This window comes from Panicum virgatum, chromosome 3K, assembly GCF_016808335.1.
Source record: "Panicum virgatum strain AP13 chromosome 3K, P.virgatum_v5, whole genome shotgun sequence".
NCBI lineage: Eukaryota > Viridiplantae > Streptophyta > Magnoliopsida > Poales > Poaceae > Panicum > Panicum virgatum.
In genome coordinates this window covers 31,829,112-31,853,764 of record NC_053138.1, presented here as the reverse complement: position 1 = coordinate 31,853,764, position 24,653 = coordinate 31,829,112, and the positions used below count along the sequence as shown (strand labels likewise).

Genomic DNA, 24,653 nt, shown 5'->3' with positions numbered 1-24,653 from the left:
CCGCGCGGGGGCTCGGCGGTGGGGGGCCCGGTCGCCCCCCAACGGGCGATAGGGGGGTCTGTCGCCCCTTCCTCGGGCGACAGCGTCCCCCTCTATATAAGCCCCCCACTCCCATTCCCTCCTCATTTGAGCCCAAAAATTCCATCAAAAATCCAAAAAAAAGAGAGGGTGAGGAGAAGTGAAGCGACGAAGCCCTGTCGGATTGCGCACTTGTGATCTGCGGGTAATTATATTTAACTTATGTATTTTTCCATTGATATTGTAGAGTAATTAAATTTAATTAGTGCTATAGTAGAACCAATTTAAATAGGAGTTTAAGAATACGCGTGAACTAGATACAGGGCCCAATGAATCGGAGTGCTTCAGTTGTGTGTTTGGGGCTCTGGGCTTAGCCTATGGAAAAGCCAATGGGCTACGTATGTTTTGGCTCATTGGCTGGACCTTAGTATTGGCCGTCATCTCATAACACGTTGGCCCAACATTGGGCTCTACTTTGATATACGGCCCAGCAACCACAGCAAGGAAGTCCCGCTGAATTCCCCGCTTTCTTCAAACCGGACATACACATCCAGTTCATTTCTTTGGTGTGTCCATGTGTTGGGGGTGGGGCTGGGGAACTATCAGCCTGATCAGTTGGCTGGCTTGTGGTACTGTATTGTAGCCACAGTACCCATACGTATTGATGAATTGCAGGTACTTGAGTCCATATAGCTACCAGCCGCTACGATAACCATTCACCAGCCGCCACTACAGTACCATGTCCTCTTACAAAACACATTGAATCAGCTGCTACAATAATAATTAATAAGCCCCGGCCATCCGGCCCGGCTGTATGGTGGTGAATGGTAGAGCGTGCCTTCTGCTATTCAGGCACTGTGTATGTTTGGAAGCCTGTGTAGACCTATGATACCTGTAGTGTGAGATTCCCGCTAAGCCTTCTTTGCCAACCTACTACTACATTTTGTTTCAAAAACCACTTGGCTGTGCCAATGCTTAACTAACTCCATCCAATCCAATTTCACTAAAGTAGAGCCACAAAAGGCCAATCTAGACAGTCAAATTTGTTTAATTGCTTAGATATTCATCATTTTGTAATGATTTTTTTTAAAAAGAAAAAACTTGTTGCAACAACTTTAACCTTTCATCATCAACAATTCTTTTTTTTTGTGAATCGCCCAAAAGCGTCGAGATCATACTCTCAAAAGAATCAATTCAATAAAAACTAAATTTGGCGGCTCCATATTTATATTTAGCTAAAAAAGTCTAAACCAATTAAGGGTGTGTTGCGGTTTTGGCAACCACATAAGTACAAGTGGGTATGTTGACTTTTCCAATAAAATGAATTAAAAAAGATATGTACACAAATTCAAAATTGACCTCGCACTGCACAGGCATTTGGTCTTCCCGTCGCAGTTCCCTTCCTCTCTTTCTGGATGTGAATCTCTGAAATAAAAATGCAATGAGAAAAAACCCCCTAAAGGAAGCAGTGCACTACTTCCCAACAATTTGGGTGTTTACTATTCAGAAAGGATGACATAAAAAATTGCCCCTTATTTTTTATTTGCGCCAACGGATTCGTCCTACCTAACTCGATCGGTCGCCGTATTTATTTTGAAACCCCTCCCGAATGGCATAGTCAATCCGGCCAACAAATCTACGATTCTATATGATCATTACTTGGCTTCAAGAAAGGTCGACGTCGTCTGCGACGAATTGTTTACTAAGCCGTCATTAGCAGAGCCACCGTACCGTCACATGTAGAGCCTTCTGGAAATTTATTTTATCCTCATGGACGCGAATGATAAAAAACCACGTAAACAAATGCCGGCGTGATCTCTTTCTCGATCCCGGTTCGCTGCGGGTTTGCTCGGCCAGTCATGTATAGACACGTCGGCAGTGACTCGGATGCCAAATCAGCTGCCACGGTGGACTAATACAATTGTATACGCCAAGATATCGAGAGGGAGAGACATAATCTATGCTTTGGCTTGAAGAGGAAGTCGTGATGAGGGGACGAATTGACCTCAAATAATATTATATATACTTGTATATATACGACAAGCAGGCGTCTATATATGTATATATTCTAAGCAGCTAGATCAATCGCCTATTGCATTATTGTAATACGATGGATGTTAAGACGACTTCCCATGATTTCATGAGAAAATGTCCGTGCTAGAAAAATGCAAACAATTTAACTCGATCAGAAACTTTCAGCGAAGCGCTAGTACAATGCCCTCGTATATATGGACAAACACGGGACACGGCCGGAACGCTACTTCATTTGTTCATGCTAATTTATTTGAGGTGGTAGTGCTATGCTGCCGATCCGATCCATTGGCCAGCAAGCACAGGATTTTTTTTTGTGTGTAGAGTGACTGACTGAGCATGGAAGATATAATTGGTAGCTGTAAATCTACTAGCTCCTACGTCGCCTGCTTGCTTGCAACATATATAGATATAGGGGCTATTGATTATTCTTGTTATTGAAAGGATCGGGTGCTCTAGTCTAAAAGGGAGGTGGTGAATTAGGCACTAATAAAAACTTAGACCTATGGCTCCAACTAGTTTGCACAAAACTTAAACTAAAACATGATATCTAGATGTGCAACTAGGTTGTTCTAGTGTGAAACCCCTATCCCAAAAGAGTTTAGCAACCTATAGCCTTTCCTATCAAGAAACTATTCTATGAAAGTAAAGGCACACAAATTACTCGTATGAAATGCGGAAGCTTAAAAAGCAGGATAGGAGATAGCAAACTCTTGACGCGGGTGTTTATCCCGTAGTTCGGTTAGCCACAAAGGCACACCTACATCTACGTTGTTGTAGCACTCACTAAGAGTATTGCTACTCGGCCACCAAGTCTCTTCCGTGAACACAATCACGGTCACCTTGGCCCCGAGTTCCACTAAGGAGCTTCTCCACAAGGGATGTGGTCTCCACGTTCCCCGCACAAAGATGTCGTCGCCACTCCACACCAAGTCGGAGGGTCGATGACCTTGCCGGCGAGCTTCACGCTCCAAGGTGCCGGCGCACCAAGCTCTTGTTTTGATTCGCTAATGAACCACAGCACAAAGGCTTGAAGCCTTTCAATCTCACTCTCTAAGAGCTAATCCTTTACACAACACTCTCAAAGTGTGCTAAGGGCTAAGTATATGATCTTGATGCTTTTGTATGGCTTGGAGATGTTCTTGGGTGTGTGTGGGATGTCCAGCAACTCCAGCAAGCTTCAAATGGCCGGGGTGAGGCATATATATAGGCCACCAAGTCTTGTAGCCGTTGCTCCAACGGTCAGCAGAAAATCTGCGTATCATCGGATGAACCGATGCCTCTGGCAGGGGTAGCGTCGGTTCATCTGGTCACTCTAAGACACGAAATAGCCGTTGAACTTCTGACTGCTAACATAGTGACCACCGGTTGAACCGATGCTTGCCCGTCGGTTAAACCGGTCACTCACAGCCTTCTTCTCTTCTGCTGACGTCAATGCACCGACGCAATACTCCGATGCACCGTCGGTTGAACCGGTGCTGAAGAAACTTCTTCTGGGCACTTGACATCGTCTCTGGTACACAGTATGCCCAATGCACCTATGCTCTTCCTTGGACCGTCGGTTCAACCGGTGCCTATAGGTTGGCTTGGCTTCGATTCCCTCCTGCACCAAACATCATATCGTCGGTTCTTCCGACAAGCGTCGGATGCACCGATGCTTAGGCATCGGTTCTTCCGGTGCTCCTGATCCGAAGAGCTTTCAGGGCGCTGCCCTGAGACCTGTAGGGGCGGCCCTTCGGGCCTTGCTACGCCTATCTTCTCTTTCTCTTTGTCATCACTTGAACCTAAGAGTCTGAGAATGATCATCTTAACAATCATATTAGTCCAAGTGTTGTGTTGTCAGTCGATCACCAAAATCACTCGAAATGGCATAAATGGTGCCATGTTCGTTTCAGTTATGCTGGAAGGAAAATCGATCTTTCATTCCTTGTCTAAATTTAAATTATTTTATCCTAATGATGAAGGGCTAAGCATAGATAACCATTCCACTCTGACTAGTTCGTCACCTTTTGCTTCTGCACGGGCTAGTATTTTTAAGAGAAATTAGCAACGAAAACTTATGGATGAAAGGCTTGAACCAATTAAAAGTTGCTTATCTTTACTTTATCTATTTTCATATATATTTTAGCAAAGTCAAAAGTTTTAGTTACCAATTGCTCTACACACATGCTCTTTCATCCCTATCCACATTTCCTTTTAAATTGTGCTCTTAGCATATACTCCCGCCATCGTAAAATTTAAGATATTTTATTTTATTTCTAAGTCAAAGTAGTCTAAATTTAATCAAATTATAGAAAAAAATATTAGCATCTAACACATCAAATAAATACTCCATCCGTTCTAAATTATAGGTCATTTGAATTTTTTGACCCTAAGTTTGACCACTCGTATTCAAAAATTTGTGCAAAATATCATTTCTTTTGTTGTGACTTGCTTTATTATTAAGATAAGTTCTTTAAGAATGACTTAAATTTGACTATATTTGCACAAATTTCTTGAATAAGACGAGTGGTAAAACTTGGTGTCAAAAAAGTCAAAAGACCTATACTTTGGAATGGAGGGAGTAACTTATAAAAGCATATTTTATAATAGATCTAATTATTCCTATTTAACATTCAAAATATTACCACTCTTTTTCTATAAACTTGGTCAAACTTAAAATAGTTTGATTTTAGGACAAACCAAAATGCTCTGCATTTCAGGACGGAGGGAGTATTTAGGAGAAACTTAAGCTTTCGCTTGACGATCGGCGGAATGAAAACTGACGTGATTGCATTGTTGCTTCTGTACTAACAATATCATGAAAGGATAATTAGAAGCATATATAGAAATACTTTGAGGTACATTATTTTTTCCCCCTAGCGTCTCGAGAGAATTAAAAGCAGCTTATTATAAGACCATTAGTCCATTAGTAAGTATAAAATCCTTGCCCGTAATTTTGTTAATTGAGAGTATCAATAAGTAGTAAAAGTAACATTATTAGGTTGTCCCGGTAAATCCATCGCTAATGGGGTGGATTGATCTACCTGTGGGCGCGAGAGAATAATAAGTGGCCGGCAAGGTTCCGTCGCAAGCTTCCAACCCTGTGGGCGCAAACGGAAATCCAATCCCGCGAGGCGCGGGTCAAGCTAGCGCCGCCTCGCACACTCGCACGCCAGCCGCCGGCGGATTCCCGCCCGCCGGAGTCGCGTCGGCCAGCGGCGCCGGAAATGCTGCGGCACGCCGCCATCCCCTGTCGGCCCGGGCCGCGAGGACAAAATATAGTGGCCACTAGCAAGGCGGCAGATCCGATGGCTGGGCCTCTCCCTCCTTTTTCTCCCCGGCCGGCCAGATAGATCGTAGATGCATGCATGATATACGCAGCGCAGCGCTGGCTCCTCTCCTCATTCCGTTCTGATCCGCTCCGTGATTTTTTTCCCCTTCCGCCGCGGCTGCGGCCGCCCGTGCAGCGCCGCCAAGAGCCAGCGCCCCAGCGAGCCCCCAGAGCGGAGCCGAGCACCTGGTCCTACTCCTATCGCGGCGGCGCCTGCTCGTATACGCCGCCGCAGGGGAACTGAAGAGCCGGTTAATACTGAGCAACCGCCGCCTCCAACTTACGCGCCGCTGCTGGAGGCGTATAAACAAACCCACGCCTCCACGTCCCATCCATCTCCATCCCGTCCATCGCCACTCCTAGCTAGCTCCTGGATCGATCCCAATCGCTACCCGGAACCTTCCATTCCGTTCTCTAATTTCTTGGCCGTCCGATCGATCGCCGGCCGCCTTCTGGATCACCCTCGATCTCACCTCTCGCCAACCCGGCCCGTTCATCTTCTCCGTTTTCCGGCGCGCGCGCATTGCGTATCCTACGGCGGGCGGGCGGGGCGGCATGGATCATCAGGACCACCTGAGCCCCACCCCGAGCGCGCGCGCCGGCGGCGGGTCCGGCGGCGTCCTCTGGGAGCCGCACGGGCGGCTGCTGACGGCGTGCCTGGTCGCGCTCAACGTCTTCCTCGTCCTCCTCGTCTACGCCTACTTCTGGCGCTTCTTCTCCCGCGCGCGCGGCGGCGGGGGCGACGGCGGGGACGCCGAGGCGGCGTCCTCCTCCTCCGCGGCCTCGTCGCCGCCGGCGTCGCCCAAGGCCCGGGACCGGCGGGAGGTGGAGCGCGCCATCACCGCACTGCCCGTCTTCGTCGCGCGCCCCTCCTCCCCCTCCGGTGGCGGCGCGGCGGCCGAGTGCGCGATCTGCATCGCGGAGCTGGCGGACGGCGAGGAGGGCCGCCTGCTGCCGCGGTGCGGGCACCGGTTCCACGCGCGCTGCGTCGACGCCTGGTTCCGCTTCCACACCACCTGCCCGCTCTGCCGCTTCACCGTCCTCGCCGAAGAGGACGACCCGGCGGCGCCTGCTGCGACCACGGCGAGCCAGCCCCAGCCGTCGCGTCGCCATGGGGACAGTACGGATCTGAGTACGGACGCGGTTTCGGATTCTCCGGTGTGACAACCTAACCGGCCGCCGGCGATCGATCAGTTTTTTAGGCTTTCCGTGGATTGGGAGAGAGAGAGGAGGCCAGGCTGCTGACGCAAGCAGCCGCACCTCAGTTCTTGCATGTTTTTGCATTGGGTGGATTGATCAAGACATTAGCTTCTTCGTTAACTACTGGCATTTCCATGGTGTGTATGCATTGTGAGCTAAATAGCTGTAGGTGTAAATGGATGCAGTACAATTTGTACCCGTCTTGTTGGCCTGTTGCAGTGTAGACAGTGGCGAATTTAGTAGCCAAGTTAAGAGGGGGCTCGCTTTCCATTTTCTTTTTATTTCTTCTCTTTTCTTCTTCATTCTTTGGTCTCAAAAATAGAGGAAGGCCTAGGGGATATCTATGGATTTTGGAAAGGTGGGGTGTAGGATGGGGGTGGGGAGGGGGGGGGGGGGGGACTTATCCCCCTAGCCCCCATGTAGATCCGCCCCTTAGGCAACTCCAAGAGCCTATGTAAATGGACTTGATTAGATTAAAAAAAATCTATAAAAACTAGATCCAACAATTTATGCAAATGTCTCCATGAGGTATCCCACTATCTATTCCCGGTCTTCCGGAAGGCAAAAATACATATCCCGCTCCATTCGGCATCTGCCTCGTGCCTCGCTCCTCGCCTCTCGGCCCGAGCTCCGAGGCCCGAGCCGCTGTCTCCCCGAGCCCCGCCTCGCTGCCATACCTCGCCGGCGCCGAACCTCGCCTCGCCCGGTGCCGAGCCGCACCCCGCCACCATACCTCGCCGGTGCCAAACCTCGTCGCGCCTCGCCACCACCCCCGCACCCTCGCGGTGCAGATCGACGCGGGGTGCAGCGTCGAGCGCCACTGCGGCGCTGCGCTCGGCGTCAAGCTCCGTCCGCGGCGTCGAGATCTTCCCGCAGATCCCCGAGCGCGGTCTGCTGCGACGGACGGCGGACACGGGCGGGGGACGGCGGGAAGGGGCGTCGGGGATGGCGTCGAGCTCTGGAGAGGAACGCCGGCGGCCGTTGCGCCACTCGCGCCGCCGCATGGGGGAGGACGCGGATAGCAGCGACGCGGAGGGAGGACGCGGCCGGCGGCGGGCTCGGCTCCCAGGCCGGCGGCGAGGGGAGGACGCGCCGGCGGCGGCACAGGCAAGGATGCAGCTCGCGAAGAAATGGATGGAGTGGATGAAAGAACGATGAAGAAACTGTTGGATTTCTCAGCCATTGGATAGCTAAATGGACAGTCAAATGACTAGCTAAATGGGATATCGCTATTGTGATTTGAAGAATCTCTTGGAGATGCTCTTAGTGTAGAGTATATATATTGAACATTCAAATTTGTAGTTCACTACTACAGATTTAGTTTTGCCGTCTCAAATTAGAGGATGATAGTCGTCTGTACTAAATCTCTCATCACCATCAGATTAGACGCTGACGGTTAGCGCGGGTTCTCAGCTCAGAGCTACTACACCACAACACCAATTAATCTAGCTGACCTGGTGAGATCGGAATTCATCCATCTTTCCATCCATCATATCCATGCTGAAGTTCTAATAATTAAGTTTGGCCGGAGCGTCCATCATCTCTCTCTGTCTCCAGCGAATGCTTTTCGAGAAGATTCACTATAGCTAGAGCGAATGCTTATTCAAATCGCCAAGTTGGCCGAGTATAATCCCAGCGCATGTGCCTCCCTCAGATCGTACCATTTCGTACATTGACCGCGATAAGCTTAGAAAAAAAAACCCGAGTACCAAAGCGCTACCGCTAGCTAGCTCGCTCTTGCAATTTTCTATCCGTCTGTCCGGCAGGAAGCCAGGAACGGAACGGGGAGGCGTGCGTACGCCGCATGACAGCAGCCGCGAGCATTATATATATCGTGCGTTGCTTGATGCTGATAAGCTCTCGCCGCCGGCGACATGCATGCACGGCCACACGACCCCACCACCGAGGAAAACAAATCCGCGGCGTCGCTGCTTGTTGCCTACCTCATGTGTATATGCTTACCTGTGCGACTGAGCTACAAGATCATCTTGCGTCAATGTGCAATTGTGCGTACCACCCACCGGCTGCTAGTTTCATTTATATTCTTGGAATAAATTTTGAAAATAAACAGAAACACTCTCTGACTCTCCTAATAACTTTGATGGATATTAGAATCTTTTTTTCGCGACCGTGTCTGAGCATGTTTTTTATTAAGAAGAAATAAGTTACAGGCATAATCTTGATGTGGTCAAGTAAAGCTTGACCAACACAAGAGCACAAGGAACTAAAAACAGAGAAACACTGAAAAAACACACATACAAGCGAGGAAATACAGCGACAATACATACAACAGCAAGCAACACGCTCAACCCATGAACCAAAGAAACCCACACCACCTTTATAACCGAACCTGAAAAAAAAATGCAACAACACTAAAGTTGCACAACCTTCGTCGCAGCAGCAAGATCGCCAACGGTAAAGTATCCGCTAAAGGTGAAGAAGAACCACAACGGCAAAGCATTTGCCCAAATCAAGAGAGGCGACAAAGCATCCACCAGAAGGCACGACCGGCTTTAACCCTGACCGCAAAACATCTGTCCGAACAAAGTAGAGGTGTCAAAGCATCCACCTAAACGAACTTCAACCAGCGAGGCGGCAAAGCATCCACCAGACTGAATCGACCTGAGCAACCAAAAGTGATGGCGGGGAAGATGAAGCGAGGGCAGGATCGGAGGGTCAGGTGACAGTGGCAACCTCCGCGATGCCTGAAGAATGTGGGTAGGGTAGGGCACCCCATGGCCCCAAAGCCGCCAGAGCACTGACAGCAAAGCCTCAAGGAGGAAGTGATGCCACTGGCACCACCATAGCAGGACTAGAATGTCGAGATTTTCACCTAGAAAGCTTGCCGGAGAGAAGGGAAGGAGGGAACGGATGACGCCTTCAACAAGGTAGGCGGTGCCCGACGGCGTCATCATCATCAACCCACAAGTGGGCATGGTTTTTGCCTGAACCCTCTTCCTTCCCTCAAGAACGGGACGCCAAGGAAGCCAAGCGAAGCAAGCGAAATGGGGCCAAGAAAGCCCACCAGGCCCCACCAAACTGCACACCACAGCCGCACTGAAGGGCCACCAGAGCCACGACTGTCGAAAAGCAATTAGAGCCATGGCTGCCCCTGGTGGCGGCGGGCCACTTGCGCCCCACACATTGTGTGAGGCTCATGGCCACACTGGCCAGCCTCGCGGCTGTCTCGCCGCGGTATGTGCAAGCACCGGCAGAGGAGGCGGGGTCCGTGCTGGCGCATAGAGCGACCAGTGACCACCGTGCGAGCACATGTGCGAGGGGGCGGGGGAGCAGCGCTGGCACCGCCGGGCGGAGGAACGCCGCGCCATGCCAGATTCGGCAAGGGAGGCACAGATCTGGCGATGGAACGGGCAGATCCGGCCACAGGCGACCAAGATGGAGGAGGAGGGGTGACCTAGGTAACGGGATTGAGGGAGCGAGGGGGTGAAGGAGGAGGGCGGCTGGCTGACATCGGCACAGCCGCGTGCCACCGGTGTGGTCGGTGGGAAGGGGGGCTGTGGGAGGGTGGGTTGGGCTGCGGGGGACTTCCCCACGGATAGTAGAACCTCTGTTCTTTTTTTTTAATAAAATCTGCATTGTAGGAGTATGCGAGGATTAATTAATATCGAACACTCAACTACATATTTTGGGATTCATCTGTGGTGGCTGTGTTCTCTTTTTATGGATTGTGAAGAAGATTATTTTCAATTGATGTTAATCGTGTCGGCACGTATGTTTGGATAGGCATGAAAGACCATGCGACGACGAACATTCGTGGCTTGAAGCGATTAGGAGCCGCGTTGTGGTTCGATATTTATTGTTTGCACGCACCTCACCGAATATTATATATCTGGTGTATACTCCCGTAAACAATGCTCTCTGCATATTCACGTTAGCACTCACAAAATTACAAAGGTGCCTCCCATCACACGGTTGCAAATATTATCACCAAAGCACTCGTTCACATACACCGATATGCATTTGCAGTAATGTTATTATCTGGGTGACGGGTATACTCATGGCTACTGTCCGTGCACTTTTAGAAAACTTGGATTCGATACTAATGCTAGAATAAATACATGATCTAATTAATACAGGTATATTTGGGGTGGATATAATGGAAGGTAATAGAAGCCTTTAGTACATCAATACCGGTTAGTGTTACCACTCGGTACTAAAAGGTCCTCCACAGGTTAGTTCAAAAAAAACATTACTCTCCTATTCAAATTGCTTATTAATATGAAAAATAAATTCCCCATTGAAGATAAATATTTTCATATGGTATTTGCGTAAAGGGGTAGTATGACAAAAGGTGACTTGCTTATTAGTAACCGGTAAGGAAACAAAACTTTTTTGCTTCTATCACATAGATGAAATCATTCAAAATCTATTTTTTAATGCCGCTATGCTCGTGTTGTGTGGTCCATAATATGAGCGCCTTCAGATTAATCTTAGTCCCGTAAGAGCAATTCCAATAGTGTCAGTAAAAAGAAGATGGAATGCTAAATATAGTAAAATTAGGATGAAAATCGGATCCAACAGCCTCTTCATTTTCCGATACTTGCCATCTCGCTCGCAATCCGCAACCCTTCGATAGCTTTCTTTGCCGAGCCTGTTGCCCTCGCCATCCCCTCCACCCGTGTCCTCCCCCTTTTTCCTGATCGGGCTGCTCAAGCTCGACCTTGACAGTGAGGAGCGGCTGCTGCAGAGCCTCGGGGCAGCCCAGGCCCCATGGCCGGCCGCGTGCAGCAGCATTGCCTGGTTGCGAGGCCTGGGAACGAGCGTGGAAATGACGCAAACACACAAGAACGAGGGAAGCATGAGCATCCGTGAGTCTAGAGGAGTCAATTTTTATACCTAGGTCGGATGGAGAAGGTCCGAAGGTGGGAGTTCGACGGTGAGGGGCAGGTACCGTACGTTCACCGGCAGTTCTGATGGTTCTAGAGCTTCGATTACCGGCCACGGAGGCCCCAACTCAATGGGGGAAATTGGGGGAAAGGGAAGTAGGAAGGTGGCGGAGGTGTGGATGGCGGTGATTTGATTTTGGTGGCCGGAGTTAGGAGAATTGCTCAAGCTTGGTTGCGCCAAGAGAAAGAAGAGGAGGGGTGCGTGCGAGAGAGAGGAGCCGGCAGCTCGGGATAGAGAAGGGATTTGAATAGTATGTTGGTTTAACTTCTGATTATGAAGCTCTCTATTTTTTAGAGGCCTTCTAAAACTCTAAATTTCTATATGTCAATGCCCCGATGGTCGGCGGCGCTCAGGGCATCCACGTCGGCCAAAAAGATTTGCTCCATCCGATGATAGATCTACGGTGCACATTCACTCCACCCTTGTGTTACTATTCCGATAAATATCTCCCCCGTGGAGAGCTTTCTTCCTCGCCAACTATCGAGACAGCCTGCTCAAAAAAAAAACTATCGAGACGGCGCTCCGCCGGACGCCCCCACCACACGGCGGAGGCTAGCGACCGGCAGCCAGCAGCTGCAGCCCCGTCGGTCGGCGGCTTGATGCGTGGCCTGTAGATGCGGCCGCCAACCGCGGCTCCGATACGCGGCGCGCACCCACGCGCCGTCCGGCGGCGTGCCGCGGCGCTACCCGCAGGGCCGCCGCGGAGTAGGAGAACGGAGGAGGAGGAGCCGCAGCTACGCTGCCCGCCGAGCAGCCGCGCTGAACCTCGCCGCCGCGGCTCCTCCCGGGTCACCGGGCGCCGCCGCGCTCCTCCTCGGGGCGAGCGGCGCGGCCACGCCGTGCTGTCCCTGCTGCCGCACCGTGGCGAGCTGCCTGCAAGGCAGCCGCGTCGACCCGCGCGCTCCTCCTCGGGGCGAGCGGCGCGGCCACGCCGTGCTGTCCGCGCTGCCGCACCGCGGGGAGCTGCCTGCCAGGCAGCCGCGTCGACCCACCGCGCTGCCGCGCCTCTCGCCGGGTAACCGCAGGCCACCGGGCCGCCACGCGCCGGCACTCCTCGGCGCGAGCGGTGCGGCCGCGCCGTGCCATCCGCGCCGCCGCGCCTCCCTCATCTCCTCCCACCCGTGCGTACGGCTGCTCACACTCGCGGTACATGTGATGCACCTCCTGTGGACATGGATTAAGGCTTCGGCGAAGAAGACGAACAGGGAAGAGAGGGAATGTATTGCTGAATTGTGCAGGGAGATAGATCGCTACGGGCTGCTTGGATTAGGTGGTTGCCGATTGGAGGGAGGAGGGAGGGGCAGGAGGAGCTGATTGCTGGCGATTTGGAGTTGGGGAAAAGTAGCCGCCGTGCAGCTGCAGGTTTGCTGTGTTATTTGCTCTTACGAGGAAGCTTGCAGGGAAGGAGAAGAGCACCAGGCGGCAGGAGCTTCGGCGGCGACCGGGTTCAGACTTCAGATCAGACGGGTTCGACGACGATGACGAACTCGATGGCGCTCCTCCAGTTCATTGCCACGGCCGTCTGAGATGGCACATTGCGGAGGTGACGCGGAGTGATTCGTGGAGGCGAGGTGGGGAGCCGGGCGTGGCTGGCCACGGCCATGGGAGAGACTTGCGAGCTTCCTGGAGATTATGGAAAAGCTGTACTTGGAGACTCACCTCCTGCCTTCACTTTCAGTGGCATGCTACAACTATTTGTTCGAATAAACTTGCTACAACTTTCAGCGTAATCAATCTTAGACTGTACGTCTATACTATGTTCAGTACTGGCACCATAGTGCTAAGTTCAATGTCCTATGCATGTTTCTAAGTTACCTTGGTGCTTCATGATCAAACTGAGCTTGCCTTTCTTTGTACTGATAAAAGGAGCTCAGCACAAATGATTTAGAGGCTTGCAAGTGGCTTGATGTCTTTTTTGTAGTAAAGATTCTTTTTTTGCAGTACAAATTCTACATGAGAAATACAGAATATACAGACTATATTGTCAAATTCTATTCTGGAGCTAATGAAATTGTCATTATTTTTGCAATGTAGTCATCATTTTAGTGAAGTAAATGTGCATTACCATGGAGTCTCATACAAGAAGATCCAGCCTTTAGTAAGTAAGCATTTTGTTCTGCCCTAAAAAAAAAAAGTAAGCATTTTGTTCCCAGGAGGCCAGGACATAGTTTCTCATCTTGGTTTGCTCTTTAGTGTACCATATTTTACAGGCTTCATATTACAATAACTGTTTCCACCACTGTGTTCTTGTGTTCCTCTAATTTAGAAACAAAATAGGGCCATATGAACGGATTTTTAGAAAGTTTTTCGCGTGATATCATACTGTAGGCTATAGCCATTCTGGTAGATCACATAAAGCTAAAATTATGTATAGATTCAAGTTCTTCTACATAGCTCTGTACAACACATACATATACTATCCACTTCGGATTACTCCACTAAAACTCAATTTATTCAATCCAAACTAAAACATATTGCCAAACGGAATCAAGCGAACAGTTTACGCGCGCAGTGGCGCGCGCACTGCACTCGTTTAGCTATGATTATAGCTAGTCTCTTGGAATTGCTCTAATGTGTCACATATTATGTGGCTGTTTGGACATGTTTCCCCTTCCGAGTTTTCTCACTCTAGATTTCTCTTATTTTTTTGGTATAACAAGAAACATAATGTATCTCAAATTATTCTTCTAGGAATCGTCCTTGGTCAATAGTTGTTTTTTTAGAGTAATAGTTGTTTGATCATGTACTCCTCAACGACAGTACAATATTACTGATTGGTAGAAGTCAGGGGTCAATGTTCTTATTTGTTTCTCTTGCAAGTCTACAAAGGTGCCGTCAGCATTAGAAGGGGACCATTCAGAATCTTGCGAATATTTTTCTCCCATGTGAACATAATTTACAGCTTTATAAACTATTCAAACAAGATCTTAAGCTCAGATCTTATTGGCAGAAAATTTGCCCAGCCTCTAATACATAGACACATCAGCGGCACAGGTGTGATGAGTTGGATTGTTCCGAAATAGCCAGACTCACTGAATCATTGACACAATTGGCAGTACTCAAACCTTCTCTTGAGGATTGTTTAAGGTTTTAATGGTTTGTTTTGCATTGGCTGTCCTGAAAGGATTGTTCCAACCTCACATATATAAGTCGTGTATATTAGCTCTATTATTTGTTAGACAAACAGAGGTTGCAATTAATATTTTCTTGGAGAATACATTTAGTACAACTCAGACAAGGTTGCAATTAATTTTTAATAAAAGAAGAGCCAAGAATTATTATATATCTTCCCCATCAGTTTTGTTTTTCATGTTACCAACAATATTATATCCAATAGTAGTTTTAGCCGAGTGACAAACAATTTTGTTAGTATGATTTCTAGTGTTACAGTTTTGGCAAATTGTCAACAAGGTAATTCCCTACAAACTCATTACCACAGTTTATTTGCTGCTAGTTAGTAAAATGTACTAGAAACTCCTGGCTACTTCAATTTAAAAAACTCTGTGTGGGTGGGTGGGGGTGGGGGGGGGGATTATCACTCAGTTGGATGTCTTGTATTTCCTTCAAGTTATCAAAAATTTTAGAGCATGCATGAAAACCCTTATGCCATCTGTTGGGGATATGAGGTTGCTCACGGATATATATTGCTTCCGTCTGATCTGAAATTGACCTGAGAAGGAATTGCCTTGAGAATATAGAATCTCGCAAGTGTAAGGTAACCTTAATAACTTTCGTATTCCTTCGACAGAGCAGAAATAGTATATGCTCCCCATATTCTTAATTATAGGTCGCTTTAGCTTTTCTAGATAAATAGTTTTGACATAATGTATACCTAAATGCATAGCAGAAATTATCTACCTAAAAATTTCAAAATAACCTATAGTTTGAAAAGAAGGGAGTATATAATTGTCCCCATCACATGTGACCCGATGAACCAGTGGATTTCTTTAGCATTCCAGTTGTCCTTTTATTTTGTTCCCCATCACATGTTCACAGTTAATATGTTTCCTTTCAGCTAGGGATACCATAAATTATTATTGTTAGAGAAACTATGTCCATTTGCATGTCCAGGGACTTTGTTTATGCTATAGTCTTTAATAGTTTTTATTGAAATTTTATAATTATGGTGGCATCAAATTTTACGTTCTCTCTTGCGAAGCAAATTAAGAGGAAAAAGAAGTCCACCCAAGATATCAACCACGAAGACTTGCATCACAAATGGCGTAGGTGGAAGCAAAAAATAAGTAACAACTTCACTTCTTTTATATTTGATAGCATCGACACTTATTGAATAAACATAAATAGATCAAATTTTGATAAACTAAAAATGTAGGAACACCATAAATTTGTTTTCAGAGAAAACATGTCAATATGATCCACCTATTTCCTTTTTTCCTATGTACTTTGTTTTTGACATAGCTTTTTTTATTGAAAATCTATAATTACGGTGGCATCAAACTTTACCTTCTCACTGATTAAAATCAATTCACCTTGCTCTATCATGATTCATTAAGTCAGAGTACGATGCAATGAGCATCAAGAGGCAACCTTGCCACTAGTTCCAAACCACCCGAGTCAAACCATTTTGGCATTTAACAAAGTCTATCACCATTGTACACCCCAACGTAACCTTGCTACTCATCAGCAGAAAACAAAAGAGCCAATGCTACCTCCCCCGCTTCTACCGTTTACAGACCTGTCCCTCTTCCACCTTTCCTTCCTACATCATCTCCCTCCTTCTTTTGCAATTCCTTGCTATCTTTTCCTCTTCCCCCTCATATCTCATTTGCGATTCTTTCTTCTCACAGCTTCCCGTAGATCTCTCCCTCCTTTTATTTACTTTGCCATCTCAATTTGCAATCTTGGTCAACTTCTTGTTGGTACGGGCGGCGTATTGATTTCTTAAAGAGTCTTAAATTCTGTGGTTTATGCACGCCATTGGGAGCTGCTCTCTGCTGCTTGTGTTGTCCCAAACCATTCCGTCGGCGCAATAGCCATGTCGTCCACGCTCGGAAGAAGCGGCTCTAGCCCGGCGGCGGTGGTGGCGGCGGCGGCGGTTGACACCAAGGGCCACTGGGTGCCGCACGGCCCCGTGCTGACGGCCGGCGTTGTGGGCGTCAACGTGCTCATGATCGCCCTCATCTTCTTTTTGTTCTGGAGGTTCTTCTCCGGGAAAGAGGGGCCATCCACCTCAGCCGACGCCGACGTCGACGAGGACGATTCGCGGCCCGTGGCCTCCCCGTGGGCGTCCCGTTGGCGGCACGAGGACGACGACCTCGGCCCGCCGCCGCTGGAAGACGTGGCGCTAGCCGTGCCCGTGTACACCTACTCCAGCGCCGGCGCCGGCGACGACGGAGGGAAGCTGCTGGCGGACGAGTGCGCCGTGTGCATCGTGGAGCTCCGCGACGGCGACTCGGCGCGCCTGCTCCCGCGGTGCGGCCACCGGTTCCACGCCGACTGCATGGGCGCCTGGCTGCGGCTCCACGCCACGTGCCCGCTGTGCCGCGCCATCGTCGTCGCCCCCGCCCCCGCCACAGGCGCCGTCGCCGGCGAGTCCAGGAACGCCAAGGACGACGACGTCGCCGCGGATTGTTCCGTGTGAGGCGGCCCGCCCCGGCCGACCGACGCCGAGGCCGGCCAGCTCGCGAGCAAGCAAGTGGATCGCGTAAATGGCGGAAGGTGACAGGCACAGGCACCTTTCAGCGTCCGGCATGCTCCTGAGGACCAGCTGGAAAAACATGTTGGTGAGGCGATCGATTCCTTCGTCCTGTTCTGCTGCGTTGTTAATTGCCATGTATATTTCTGGATGATTTGGGATTAGATATATCGAGTCATATATATATCTTGATTGGAGTCTTCTTCTATGTGTATGTGAGATCCGGGGGGATTTCACTTCTGTGAGATAGTATGGGCAAATTAATAGCCTGTTTGATTTGAGAAGAAAAAGGGGAACGATGGATCATCCTATCCGATCCCCTTTGTATAATTCTGACGAATATTGATTCTTCACTGAAAGCTTGTTGGATGTTCATCATCATATGATCTTTCTATTACTAACCGAAGATCTGCTTTGAAGCCCCTACGTTAGTCCTTATACCATACACTAGAAAAAAAAGATTTTCTTTAATTTTTTTTGGCTTCATTTGGATGTTTATATTATATTGGAGGGCATGGAATAATTGAGTTGAGTTCAGTACCAATTAGTTATGATATTAAAATGGGGTACAATTGAAATTCTGTTGTTTGGATGATCACTGAATTGAATTTCGGAATCCTATGAAACACCCCAATTCGATTCACGTTTGGATGAACCAAAGCATGGAATTGGTATTTGTTCTGTTGTCTTCCGCCATGGCTAAGGACCCTTCACCGCCGCTGTTCTCCTCTGGCCTGCCGCTGAACCGCTGCCTGTGGAGGAAAAAGGGAAGGGCCGCAAGTTGTGAGGGAGAAGGGAAGGGGCTTGCCGCATGGAAGGAGAGGTCAGTCTTGAGGAATAAGAAAAAGGCCATCTGCCGCGAGAAAGAAGGGCAGGGTCGTAGTCGGCCGCGAGGAAGAAGAGAAAGAAGAGGGCACGAGAGTCCAAAACTCCTACCTTTATGTTGGGAAAGTAACACTACAAGTGTAAGGCTAAACTAATTTAATCATTATGAAAAAAAATCTAAAGTAACCCCCTAACATTTGCATCAAATATACATAACCCTATAGTTGTAAAAGTGAGCCCAGTGGAACCCATATAACCTCGGAATTACGAACCCCTGCCTTCATTAATGCATACTATCAAACCAAGTGTAACAGGGAGCGGTGAGCATACAGAGCACAAGGTTTAGCCATCAAAAGGTATGCAAAAGATGCTGGGTTGGTGACATAATTCTATCTAAGATTTGAACTAATAAATACATGTTAAACGCACACGAAGGTGTCATACAAAAGGGGGAAACTATGAATAAGAATAAAAAACATATACAATACATATAATTGGTAACTGAACTCCATTCTAATCTGATAAAGATTACATCATATCCATATGAACATTTATGTACGAGAAAATGAAAAAAAATATAAATGAGATAGAGTAAAAGATAATCTATTTTGATCAACTCTAGGTTAATTTTATTCAGAATCTTGTGATACATTTCTTCTTATTTTAAGATTGAAAAGTGTATTTTCATCCCTTAATTATTGCAAAAGTGTGACATTCATCCCTCATGTTTCATTTGGTGCAAATAAACCCCTCAACTAACTAAAATGATGCATTTATGATCCCCACCTTAATTTAGCAATGGTTTAGTGTCATATAATATTGTTTTAGATCATGTAATTATCTTACAAATCATGGCCTAGCCACATCTAATGTTAAGCCAATCACTATAATAATTCACTATGAATCGGTTAAGTTAATTTTTTGGATAAAATTTTTATGAGGTACCCAATTTAGAGGATTTACTGATTTTTTAGACTTTACTTCTTCAACTCAGCATATTACATTGCTAAGAGGAGATTAGTCAAATGATTGAGTGGTATAACCACCATTATAATGCACTAAACCATTGTTAAACTAAGATGGGGATGATAAATGCACTGATTAGTTAAGGGGTTGATTTGCACCAAATGAATCATGAGGGATGAATGCCACATTTTTGTAATACTTCAAGGATGAAAAATACACTTTTTCCATCTTTCTTGAACTTACTATAATGTAAAGAGCAACGGGTTGGACTAATCCCATCTTGCGAGTGATGGGCAGTGAGAACACATAATGTGCATGCTGTGTTTCGGGAAAGAGGTACCGCGGGGGGCGGGGGGGGGGGGGGGAGGGGATCACATGATCAATTTCTGACCTCATTCATCCGTGCAGTGGCGGATGTAGGATGTGAATCAGGGGGCTCCTACCTTCTCTCTTTTTTCTTCTTCCTCTTCATTCATGGTTGAAAATTATTGTTGGTGGGTGGGTGTGTGTGGGCAGGGCCGCAGGGGGGGCTGCTTTGTGGGGGCTCCATCCCCTGCGCCCTTGGATCTGCTCCTTCGTCGTTGCTATCAGTTGTCACTGCTATTGCTATGATAAGCTGAAGAATGCGTGTGTCTGCATCTTATGACTGATGGCGAAAAGTAAAAAAGATTAAACAATTAATCATCTAATGGTAAATATAGAAAATTAAAAATTAACCACCTGCTGGGACTCTGTATTGTGTGTGATGCAGTTTTTGTTTCTAAAACAATGGGCAACAGCTCATGACGAGTTTCTCCTGATTTGGTTTGAATTTGTTCAGCGCAACGCTGTAGGAGGATGCCTTTTGTTGCTCGAAGTATAAATTAAATTTCCTTTTCCTGGTAGGAATATATTGTACCCTTTCCTTGAAATTCATGTGAAATTCCTTCATATGTTGTTGGCATATATATACGCCATTATGGCTTGCACGATGCACATGTTGTGTCCAAGAAAATAAACTAATAACTCTAGTAGCAAACTACAATTCGATCGAGTTTAAGCATCATTCCCTTGAATTTCCTATGGTTGTTGACGTAGATCGGATGGCACATACATGCTGCTTCACTTGAAATTTTTGTTATTAATGTTTTACCTAGCTAGTTAATGTAAAAGTTCAAGTGAAACTGCTGCTTGTTACACCAAGACTCCTTAAAACCACAATCATCCAAGCACAATTCCGCCTAATTTTTTTTTGAAACAACTTCTGCCTAGATTTGACCTTTTCCACGGCCGGGGCGCCAAGGTTTCAAGTGGTCACTGAGCACCTCTCGCCACTCCCTTTTCCCCGGCTGGACATATACAGCCCAGCTACCTCCATTGATCGGATGTGGAGTCACTGCATGCAACATAGTTGACGGTACATGCCTACACCTGGGCAACTCTCTCACGTTTCGCTTTTCTCCACAAGTTGGCATGCAGCTGTTACTTGCCACTCACTGACTCTCACGTCGTCATCTCTTCAACTCCTTTAGTCCTTTACTTCTTTGTGTGTTGTTTCTTCTTCGTGTACCACTTCGATCAGTAGCAAGATGATAATCTAACTGCCTATCCATGCCCACTGTACAGCACACTTCATGCATGTACTGTCGATTTTTCATCAGCACAGCTGCAGTGCACACAGCAGTGGCCTCGTTTGGTTTCTCCGTGCTAGTTCCTAGCACAAATTTCTTTTGAATGCATGGAGTACTAAATGAAGTCTATTTGCAAAATCTCTTCAGGGATGAGTGTAACTTTTCGCGACGAATCTAATGACGGTAATTAGTCGATGACTGGCTACAGTGATGCTACAGTAACCATTCTCAAATCACGCGATCAAAGGTCTCATTAGATTCTTTAGGGTTCCTAGCGCAGTGGTTCTGAAGTTAGTTTTGTAAATTAAACTGACATTATTTAGTACCCCTAACTATTGGTCAAAGTTGCTATAGTTTCTAGCGTAGCACAAACCAAACAGGGCCAGTATCTTCTAACGAGTAACAGCTCACATCCATCCATCCATGCACAGCAGCCATCCGTGTCTTTCTAGCTTGGAACAGTTACTAAAAGTTACTAGGACCCGATATCATGGATATGGATGTCTCTTTCTCGATCGACCACGTAGTGCGTCAGATAGATGTACCGTCCTCAGATCGTACCGGTTCGTACACGGACAACGACGCGCATCATCTATCGCTCGTGGAAGAAGGAAAAAGCCAAAAAGGAAGAGAATAATATAAATTCAAAACCATTCGGAACGACCCGGAGCGAGCGCGACAACGGCGGCGACGGAGTCGGATCAACGAAGGCGGCGGATCGCGGAAGCTAGCCGGACGAAAGCTACGTACGGCGGCCGAGTATTTTTGCGGCCGGGGCTGATCGAAACCGACGGGATTCCTCGGCGAGCAGCGACACACACCGTCTGCCTCGAGCTCGAGCATACAAGAGGATCGGAGATGGTGTGCCAATTGTCCTCATCTCCTGCGATTGTACGTACGATCAGGTGCTGCGGCATCTCGATCGGGAATGATGATAATTGATGTTTAGAGCATCTCCAAAAATTTCCAATCTTCCTTTCCCATCCTTATTTTTATAGAAAAAAAATCCTCTCTAATAGTTCCCTATCCAAATTCTCCATCTACTGACAATTGGCAAAGTGAATTCTTCTGTGCGTAAAAATACGCATGCCTCGTCGTTTCCCATCCGCCTTTTCTCGTCGCCGTTTTCTCCCCCGGCTTCCCGCTACCCTCCCTATTGTGGTGCCGTGGTGGACCCAACGAAACAAATCGTCGCCACCGTGGTCTCGCACGAACATACCACCGCCGCAGCATTCTTCCCAGCAAGATTTCGACTGCTACGATGCATCCCCGACGCAAATAAGATGTAAAACAGAATCCCCTCGTCGTCCTCTTTCTTTTCCCCCAAATTTGAAATCCTCTCATGCCCTAAATCGCCGGCAATCTGACTTGCAAGAAGCTTCTATCCGGCAACCATGTCCACCGGCCATGGATGTTTCTCGTGAAATTAATCCCGTGGGACCACAAGTTCTAATTTTTTTTGAGTAACAATAGGAAACTATTGGAGATGAACTTTTCTTTGCCTTCCTATACTTATTTTGAGAGTTGGCAAATAATAAGTTTTGGGAAGAAAATATTGGGAACTGTTGGAGATGTTCTTAGTACTTGTTTAGTGGACGTCAAGCAGAAAGACCAGGATCGGAAGAGGATGATAATTGCATTGTCCCCTCTCGCTCTCATAACAAAAAAAAAGGATGGAAAGAAAGAAAATAAGGGAAAGTAGATCAAGGTCTCGTCGAGATGCAGAATCATTGGTTTACTTAAATTTTTGGGGGTTAGACAATTAATAGGTTCCATACTTGCATTTTTAGATTATTTGGCTGGATATATGATTACTCGTCCATGTTCGATAGCTATGAACATGATCTCTAGCGAGCTATAGGTAACGGTGCGTGGAGCTCTGGGTTTGATATATATAATCAAGGGCAGGTTAATCCTCACGAGAACTTTTCGGACGGCAAATGACAAGCTGCTTGCATGGATCCACTGCTTTCTCTACCCACATCAACCGCTCGGAGGAGCACCCTTATTGAACATGTATGAAAACTGAGGTGTGTTATGGTGGTTGGGAAGGTACCAGGAGCTACTGGAGGTACCTTTTCTATTTTGGTATGGGTTTTACCTATTTTGGTACCTATTTCTAGCTACCTTTTTGTACCTCTTATATCTCAGCCGTCGATTTCAGCACGATGGACGATGATCCTGGTTTGTTTCAACCATTGTAAAATTTCTCATCAAAATTTATCCAAAAACATATGCAGATAGACCGCGCAAGTTTTCGAGTTATCATGAAAATTTGAGGTTGAATAACACTTTTTGCAGGGAAAAACTAAAAAAAAAGGAGAAATCAGCATATAAGTAATTTAATTTTCTGCTGGTTGCGGATTGGGACAGCAAATTAGAAGAGCTCAAATTTAATAGTAAGATAGTGTTTGGTTCTCATTTGTTAGATGCTAATGTTCCAATGTGTGTTGTTCTATTTTTTTTATGTTGTTTCCATTTTCTGTTTGACTTGATTAACCATGAAAAGAGATGAACCAAAAAGAGCATGTTATGTTACTAGTACTAATTGGAAACACCTTCCAGAACATCCACGTTAAGCCTCATGAAACACACTAGGGAAAAAAGACAAATTCTAAAAGTTCTTAGAAAAGTTGAAACTTTCGGCTGTCAGTTCAATAGAATAAACAACAATGATAATTATCATTATTAAAGCTATTTAATTTTCTAAATAAATTTCCCACCACTGCTATTATAAATAATGTAAAATAACCCTCTAATCTTCATCTAATTACACATATATGTTCTATTATGAAATAATATAAGAAAAAATAACCCTTAAATCTCCACCTAAATTACCTAACAATGTCACTATAAAAAATGCCCCAAAGTACTCCTAAGGCCAGTCTCAATGAGAAGTGTCATCGCACAGTTGCCAATAGTGCCACATCAGCTTGACATTGGAATGATATAGTCACTCTCAGTGCACAGTGTCATGGCACAGTTTTTTAGACACCTTACAACATTAAATAGTGCAATGGTTGTGTAATCAAATGTGCTAGAACTCAACAAAAAACGGTCTTAGTGAAAGTGTCTTCCCCGTGTCATGGCTTCGGCAACCGTTCCACTAGAGGGTCGTGGTGATAACCCAGATCATCTCTCTTTTCTTAACTCTGTTGCCAAATCAGCTATTTTGCTAATGTGTCATAGTCTTTAATATCTATGACACTCATATGACCCTTGCACTGAGACTGGCATAAGTGATATTGTATTAGAACATGAATACATCAAAAGAAGGTATTTACCCATCATTATCTTTTTAAAATTACAACCCCATGCAGTAGCACGGGTGATGGAGTAAATAGGGTAGACATTGTATTTTAAAGATAACCTAACACTTTGGGACTTGAGTCACAAACTAAAGCAATACGTACTTCAAGAAATATGATTAGTTGCTGTGCCCTCATTTTCTTTAATGCCATGAATTAGCCGCACATTTTGAGAATGAACATAATTACTTACATACGTACAGCTGTAATTTTAATGGCATATCTGTATAGCTTAGGTAGCCAAGTGCTAATAAAGCCCCAATGCTCACACATCTTTCTTGTTTTTGCCTTATTATTATTATTATTATTATTATTATTATTATTATTATTATTATTATTATTATTATTATTATTATGTGACAGGTGGCTTTTTAAACACATTCCCTCTTTTCTAGCTAGTGTATAAATTTTCTCTCGTAATTAACATTATATTAGCTATAGAACCCACGGTGTGTATTTCTCATAAGATGCATACTGAATAAAAAAATTACATAGCCAACATAATTAATTACAAACCTTTTGAAATTTATATAATGTTTTCTGAAGATACACTACAATAGTATTGATTTTAAAATAAGGAGGGCCTTGTTCTTAATTTTTATACTAATAAGATGCTGTCAGCATTGGAAGGGTATACCATGCAGGGTTGTGTTGCTTTATGAATATTTTTGTCCTTGTGAACATAATTAAAAATTAAAAAAAACAATTCAAACAAGATCTTGGACTCAAATTCTATTGGCAGAACTTTTGCCCAGCCACTAGTATATAGACACATCAGCAATGCCCTCGTGGTGAGCTGGACTGTTTAAAAAACGATC

General features: G+C 46.3%; 2 protein-coding genes across 2 annotated transcripts; both read left to right on the top strand.

Moving 5' to 3' along the window:
* The first annotated feature begins 5,314 nt into the window (after positions 1-5,314).
* LOC120698986 (RING-H2 finger protein ATL39-like) lies at positions 5,315-6,847 on the top strand. Its single transcript, XM_039982801.1, has one exon. It carries the CDS (start codon positions 5,918-5,920, stop codon positions 6,524-6,526), a length of 609 nt encoding a protein of 202 aa, XP_039838735.1. The 5' UTR covers positions 5,315-5,917; the 3' UTR covers positions 6,527-6,847.
* Positions 6,848-16,122: 9,275 nt separating this feature from the next.
* LOC120698985 (RING-H2 finger protein ATL8-like) lies at positions 16,123-17,507 on the top strand. Its single transcript, XM_039982800.1, has one exon. It carries the CDS (start codon positions 16,467-16,469, stop codon positions 17,070-17,072), a length of 606 nt encoding a protein of 201 aa, XP_039838734.1. The 5' UTR covers positions 16,123-16,466; the 3' UTR covers positions 17,073-17,507.
* The last annotated feature ends 7,146 nt before the right edge of the window (positions 17,508-24,653 follow it).

Excerpts from the sequence above, each read along its gene's own strand:
- LOC120698986 (XM_039982801.1), top strand. The coding sequence starts at position 5,918 with ATGGATCATCAGGACCACCTGAGCCCCACCCCGAGCGCGCGCGCCGGC.
- LOC120698985 (XM_039982800.1), top strand. The coding sequence starts at position 16,467 with ATGTCGTCCACGCTCGGAAGAAGCGGCTCTAGCCCGGCGGCGGTGGTG.